At 33.9% G+C, this 7,812-nt stretch overlaps 1 protein-coding gene across 1 annotated transcript in view; it reads right to left on the bottom strand.

The window, feature by feature from the left end:
* The window catches only part of LOC106461459 (dehydrodolichyl diphosphate synthase complex subunit DHDDS-like), a 17,400-nt gene that overhangs the window by 4,661 nt on the left and 4,927 nt on the right, over window positions 1-7,812 (bottom strand). The window contains exons 2-4 of the mRNA XM_013921282.2: window positions 6,219-6,425; window positions 5,090-5,232; window positions 2,720-2,836 (exon numbers count right to left, since the gene is read on the bottom strand). Coding sequence (XP_013776736.1) covers window positions 2,720-2,836; window positions 5,090-5,232; window positions 6,219-6,398 — 440 coding nt within the window. The 5' untranslated portion in view covers window positions 6,399-6,425. The remainder of the gene's footprint in view (window positions 1-2,719; window positions 2,837-5,089; window positions 5,233-6,218; window positions 6,426-7,812) is intronic.

The raw sequence follows: 7,812 nt of genomic DNA, 5'->3' as shown, positions 1-7,812 counted from the left end.
CTTTCCTTCTTTCTTTCTTTTTTTTTTTAAGAACAGTTTTTTTTATTCGCTTGGTTGGTCGGGAAGGTTTTGGCGAAAATGCGAGCATAATCACAACTTACTGCAGAGTGTGCTTCGGCAGGTTGCGACACACGGTGATTGTACAGTAGGACGTTTTATATATAAGTAAAAGTGAGGGAAAAACGAGAATAAAAACGTTATTGTAGTAGAGAATAAGAAACAGAGACAACACATGCGTTTTTTTTAATATATATATATTTTTTCACACAGCGTTTGTAGTTTCCGACCGTCACGCATTCTTTGTGTGGTGAATTAAATGGGACGTCTCCTTATCTGAAGTTACTGGTTAAAAGTCAGAAAAAGTTGTTCGTGATGCCCGAAGCTGATGGTTTTGAGAGACCTCAAGGACGACCTAGCGTTGCGTAATGTTTCCTTAATCACGAAGTCTCACAGCATAGTTTCCTGGGGCAACCAATATTCTCTTTAATTGACACGTCTGAAGATTATTTCCACTAGACTAGACTTCGTATACAGTCAAGGAAATCAAATAATCACGCACGATTACTAGTTTGTTTCTATCTATCAAAAATTCCCATAGCCATTCTGCTCGAAGCATTAAACAGAGATACAAGCACACAGATAATTCTGTTACGTTGAATATCAAACTCTTTCCGGTATTAATTTTAAAATTACTATCACATTCGGTCGGTGACCATTTTGTTTGGTCACATTATATTTAATGAAACTCTCCGATTGTCGAAACGTATAACGTGCTCCGAATGTCGCTTTGGATTGAAATCATAATAACTGCGAGAACCCGCCTAGTCCCTCCTCGATGTTAGGCCTTTTCAGTATGCGCATGTGCGCAACAGTGAAGTACTGGTTGTTAAAGACAAAAAAAAAATTTAGCCTCAGAACGTCGGTTTTCTGCATGACTCAAATGCAGTTTCCAATCGCTCTGCTTTTAAGGACATTCACTGTTTGTTTCTTAGAAATTTCGCGCAAAGCTACACGAGGGCTATCTTGCGCATAGTCAGCCCTAATTCTGAACTGATAGATTTGATAAAGAGAAAGAAGCTCAACAACAGCACTCACTCACTATCGTAGGATCAAATAGTGCAAACTCATGGCTCCAAAGCGTGGAGTATGTTTTACAACAAACAGACCGAATAATAATAATAATCATAAGATGAAAATTGTAGGGTATGTAAAACAATACATGTTAATCGTGTAAAATATAACTTTGAATCCGAAAGAAAGTAACTTTTATATTACAACTGAATTATTTCGGCCGCCTAGAGGGATCACCTGTTTTAACCACTCGCACCTCTATACAGTAGTGTGTTGTCTGTCAGTCAGTCAGTCAGTAGACACTAAAATGATGCCACATAAGGGACGCTTAACGTTGCAATTGCTACTGTCGTGACGTCTGTAAAATGTGCGCATTCCACGAATCACGAGAAGAATTATGCACTCTTTAGGCTACAACACAGCATGACATATGAACTTCAAAAACAATAAATAAAAATATGTGTTACTTTTGAAACAGAACACTTTCGAGGACTCTACGGAAGCACACAGAGTCATATTCATACTGCATTAGAAGTGTAGTGTTATGAATGAATAACACAGGCCTGCGATTATTTTACTGTCTTGATATTTTTACATGTTTTACAGTAATTCCTGTACGCTGAATCCGAAAATGATATCAATTTTTCTCCATCACGTACAGAATTTTCACAAGACGTCATATCTACTTTTACATAAGTTAATCGATAAGACTCTCACGTCGCGATTGGTCTAGAGAAATCTATAGCCAGTGGTTGTCAACATTTTAAGCATAACAAAATGTGACCCGATTTCAATGAAAATGCCCCCCCCCCAGTGGCACAGCGACATGCCTGCGGACTTACGACGCTGGAATCCAGGTTTCGATACCCATGGTGGAGAGAGCGCAGATAGCCCATTGTGTAGCTTTGTTCTTAATTACGAACAAACAAACAATCAATGAAAATGATTTCTAGAACCCATCTAATATATAAACAGTTAACAGGCAGCATGATATGTCATTTCTGGATAGTATTTGTTTGTGCATGCACTTTGATATACGTTATTTTTTTTCTTTTCAATATTATTTATTCATCACTATGGCAACTAGACCTAAACATATTCTATTATATATTTGTGGTAAACTTGATCTAATTAAGAGTGTATTTTTTCTTCCTGATTTGTAAAAAATCCTTACGCGATAGAAAAAATTAATATTATTTTGAAATCTGCATAGCTGAATTACAGAAAATCCGTTATTAAAACCAAAATAACTTTTATGAAGTTTAAATTCAAAGGCCTGTGTTATGTGACAGGAGAAGTAACCAGATTAATAACATAAGCTCATAAAACTCTAGAATCCGGTACAATAATTATTCTGTAAAATCTACACAAAAAAATCCAGATCATAATATTCATTAGTATTATTGCTACTACCATAATACAATAAGTATATACAAAAACTGTTGTGTTTAGATGTTTTTCCAAACTAAAAATGAAATGTGTAAAAATTCACGGACTTTTCCCAGCTTCCCCGACCCGGTGGAACTATGCAAGAGGCAGTTAAGATAAAAAAAAAGAGATGGATCCACTCATACATAATAAACATTTCAAACTACCACACATAGATAAAGCTGGCTTGTTGAATTTTTTTTTACTATGTAATATTTACCTGTTATTCTTTTGAGAGTATAGCACAACTTTCGCCAAAATTTGCTGGATGTCTTTCGGTAGAAGTGATAGGTTTCCAAAAACTCGTATACAAACTCCGTACTCATCAATCTTGTCTCTGAGTGTTCGTACGGAAATATTGAATATTCGGTAAAAATATGAAAAGTATGAAATGACAAATGTATAACTAGAACATCAATTTAAATGAATAATAAAAATTATTACTAACACACAAATATAGTTATTTCTGGTTTTATAAATAAGCATCAAATAGAATATATGATGCTATGTTTTATTTGAGTATTTAGTTGAGGACAGCCATGATAAGAGACAGTCCACAAAAATAGTTTGATATTACATATAGCATTAATACAAGAAAAAAAGTATGCTTTGTCTTATGTTTAATACAAAGTTTTGAAATTAATAAAATCTTTTGATGGTGATTATAACTTTAGTTTCTCTTTCAAGACAATATTTCTGAAGTTAAATGTACATATTCTAACACAGAAGCTCTTGTGAATCATAAGTTAATATAAAATAAGTGTTAAAAATTAATTATTGTCTTAAAAAATATCTTAACTTACAACCACATTTCAACAAGCAAAGTAAACAACTGACTTTAAATTCTGTAGGGTTATCTTATTAGATACTAAGAACAATGTACAACCTTCACAATAACAACTCTCTGGATTGACAGCTAAGAACAGTGTACAACCTTTCCAAGAATTACACACTGGATTGATAGCCAAGAATTACACTCTGGATTTACAGCTAAGAACAGTGTACAACCTGTCCAAGAATTACACACTGGATTGATAGCCAAGAATTACACACTGGATTGACAGCTAAGAACAGTGTACAACCTTCACAATAACAACTCTCTGGATTGACAGCTAAGAACAGTGTACAACCTTCCCAAGAATTACACTCTGGATTTACAGCTAAGAATAGTGTACAACCTTTCCAAGAATTACACACTGGATTGATAGCCAAGAATTACACTCTGGATTTATAGCTAAGAACAGTATACAACCTGTCCAAGAATTACACACTGGATTGATAGCCAAGAATTATACTCTGGATTGACAGCTAAGAACAGTGTACAACCTGTCCAAGAATTATACTCTGGATTTACAGCTAAGAACAGTGTACAACCTTCCCAAGAATTACACTCTGGATTTACAGCTAAGAATAGTGTACAACCTTTCCAAGAATTACACACTGGATTGATAGCCAAGAATTACACTCTGGATTTACAGCTAAGAACAGTGTACAACCTGTCCAAGAATTACACTCTGGATTTACAGCTAAGAACAGTGTACAACCTTTCCAAGAATTACACACTGGATTGACAGCTAAGAACAGTGTACAACCTTCACAATAACAACTCTCTGGATTGACAGCTAAGAACAGTGTACAACCTTTCCAAGAATTACACTCTGGATTTACAGCTAAGAACAGTGTACAACCTTTCCAAGAATTACACACTGGATTGATAGCCAAGAATTACACTCTGGATTTACAGCTAAGAACAGTGTACAACCTTTCCAAGAATTACACTCTGGATTTACAACTAAGAATAGTGTACAACCTTTCCAAGAATTACACACTGGATTGACAGCTAAGAACAGTGTACAACCTTTCCAAGAATTACACTCTGGATTGACAGCTAAGAACAGTGTACAACCTTTCCAAGAATTACACTCTGGATTGACAGCTAAGAACAGTGTACAACCTTTCCAAGAATTACACTCTGGATTTACAACTAAGAATAGTGTACAACCTTTCCAAGAATTACACACTGGATTGATAGCCAAGAATTACACTCTGGATTTACAGCTAAGAACAGTGTACAACCTTCACAATAACAACTCTCTGGATTTACAGCTAAGAACAGTGTACAACCTTTCCAAGAATTACACACTGGATTTACAGCTAAGAACAGCGTACAACCTTTCCAAGAATTATACACTGGATTGATAGCCAAGAATTACACTCTGGACTGATAGCCAAGAATAGTGTACAACCTTTCCAAGAATTACACACTGGATTGATAGCCAAGAATTACACTCTGGATTTACAGCTAAGAACAGTGTACAACCTTTCCAAGAATTACACACTGGATTGATAGCCAAGAATTACACTCTGGATTTACAGCTAAGAACAGTGTACAACCTTCACAATAACAACACTCTGTGGATTGACAGCTAAGAACAGTGTACAACCTTCAAAATAACAACACTCTGGATTGATAGCTGAGAACAGTGTACAACCTTCACAACAATAACACAGTATCTAAGAACAGCATACAACCTTCACAACAATAACACAATATCTAAGAACAGTGTAATCCTTCACAACAGTAACTCACTTCTCTTCTAAAAGCTTACGGAACTTCTCTCTAGCCAACTCCATCAGTCCATTAACCTCTTGTTCCGACCGCTTGAAGTTCTCGATGCTGAATGCATATAAAGTGACTTCTACAATTCCCAGGTCTAAGCACCAACCTAAAGTCTTGAAGAATATCAAAACTTAGAGTAATAATTAGGAAAACATTTCAGCATCAACTAACTAGAAAAAGACATCAAGTTCATTAAAACTAGGTTTATACTAGCTTAGTAGAGTGTAGAAAAACAACAACAGTGTGTTCTGCTTAAAACTAAGATACGAGGAAGACGTATTTGGTACCACAGTGTTTCAATAATTCACTAGGTTGTGGAAATCAAGAAAGATTCATAATATTTTTAAACATTAGACATCGAGCTGTGAAGGTTTTATTTCAAGATCTAAAAATGGTTTGTTAAACGAACTAAGAAAACTGTCATGGAGATACTTCAAGTTTAGGAATAGGAATTTCTCATACACGTAAGTAACAAGCAAATTCACGATCATTAGCTATCTAAATAAATGTAGCAACCGACTTAAATGGAAACTTTTTTTAAACTGAATCTCAAGTTATTATTTATTAAATAAAAAAAATTATTAACACTAAGTGAAAAAAAATCTTACACAATTATTTTAGTTAAATATGGAGAAATACTGAAACTATCTCAAATTTTTATTCAAACATTTAAATAAATAGGAAATTTAAAAAAGTAGTCGCTAGTTTTTCTAAAGCATACAAATTTAGAAATGTATATCGTACTGGGTAGGTAGTGGACTCAAAAAATGAAGCCAGATAAAAGCCTGAAATCGAACAAAGATGGAAAATTGAATGTTTGAAATACTTAGCTTTAAACTTAAAATAAAGGTTTATAATATAAAATATTAAACAATCAAATTCCTAAAAATAACATAGCATACTTATTTTGATAATTCTTTTAATTTAAGAAAAACGAAGAAAATAAACCCATAGATAGCATGTTTTTTTTTTTATAACAATAAAAATTTCTGTAAAATTAAAAAAACAATTTTATTTCCCCCAATATCAAAACTTGAGAGTAGCATTAAAAGCCTCTGCTTCTTAGATGACAGAATGAAATATCACAAGACATTTTTACCTCAGCAAGTTTATTAAATCCACAGGCATGTCCCTCTGTTTTCTCCAACCCCTGTTTTGAAGCGTATCGCCGATTTCCATCCATGATCAGTGCCACATGTTTAGGAACTGGACCAGCTTTTAACAAGTTAATGAAAAAAGTCTCCAACCAAGTTCTCTTGTTCTTCGGAAACCACAACATTTTGGGAAAAACTTAGATAAACACTTCCTACCAAAAAAAAAGGGAACAATAGTAAGATCAAAAGGTTCCAAAAGTTTAGGATTAAGATGAAGTAAATAAAATTACAATAATAGCGTTTTGTTCATAATAAGTTTAAGTTCAGATTTTTGTAAATTTTCGCATAAGAAATGTAAAACAACAAAACAAAATTGTTCTTTTTCTTTAACTGGACACTCAACGTTTAATTTTACATTTCTTTCAGAGTGTTCTACTAAAACATAAACAGTAACCGTTATAGTTATAAGGTGAAACATTGAGTGCTCAATTAAAGAAAAACAACAATTTTGTGTTATAAGATCATTTATTTCTAGTATTAAAATGTCTTTTATACACCAATATGCACTACAGAAATTAAATAGTGTGTTTTAAATCATGTTATATATATATATATATATATATATATATATATATCGTTCTAGATGTAATATTCCAAGCAGAGTCACTGGTCTCTCTGACAAGCAGCTACATATAATTTTAACAAATGTTTATCAAACTAACCTAAAGTTTGGTTGGAACTCACAAGTCATAGAAACAAGTGTTACAGAGAAAGTGTGTATGATTTAGGTGTAACGTAAAACATACTGTAAGATCTACAGGGTTGCTAAAGTTAATGTAGTTTTGATGATGATCTATTTCATCTTTGACTCAAGAGCATGAAGGATATTATTTCATAGAAAGCTGGTTAGCCCTCTTTTAATAATTCTTTGTTTTGAAGTTTGCACAAAGCTACACGAGGGCTATCTGCACTAGCCGTCTCTAATTTGGCAGTGTAAGACTAGAGGGAAGGCAGCTAGTCATCATCACCCACTCTTGGGCTACTCTTTTACCAATGAATAGTGGGATTGACCGTTACATTATAACACCCCAACGGCTGAAAGGGCAAGCATGTTTGGTGTGACAGGGAATCGAACTCGCAACCCACAGATTGTGAGCCCAGCGCCCTGACCACCTGGCCCTCTTTTAATAAACTGTGATCACTTTACATCCCCATCCCATATTACACAAAATATATTAACAAGCAGGGAAGAACAGAGAAACTGATGCTTTAACAAAACTTGAGCTAAAAGAGGCTTAGTTATCTCAATAACATACAAGTAGAACTATAGGTAGTGGCATTCACTAAAATTCAGCCACCAAAAAACAAAAAATGTCTTCAGGTTTTACAAAAAAATACAATTACAATCAAGAAATAAATCTTAGTGAATGATGTGATATGTGGCTTACCAAATATAAAACCACCTCTTTGTAATATGTCACATTGCATTGTTATCGATCATACTTTTAAACTTTACTAAAAAGTGCTACATTTGCTTTAGAAAAGAATTCTAGAATCGTTTGTTTGTTTGAATTTATGCACAAAGCTGCACAATGGACT

This window comes from Limulus polyphemus, unplaced genomic scaffold (assembly GCF_000517525.1).
Source record: "Limulus polyphemus unplaced genomic scaffold, Limulus_polyphemus-2.1.2 Scaffold964, whole genome shotgun sequence".
Taxonomy (NCBI): Eukaryota; Metazoa; Arthropoda; class Merostomata; order Xiphosura; family Limulidae; genus Limulus; species Limulus polyphemus.
The sequence above is the reverse complement of the archived record's forward strand: the minus strand, read 5'-3'. Positions and strand labels throughout refer to the sequence as shown.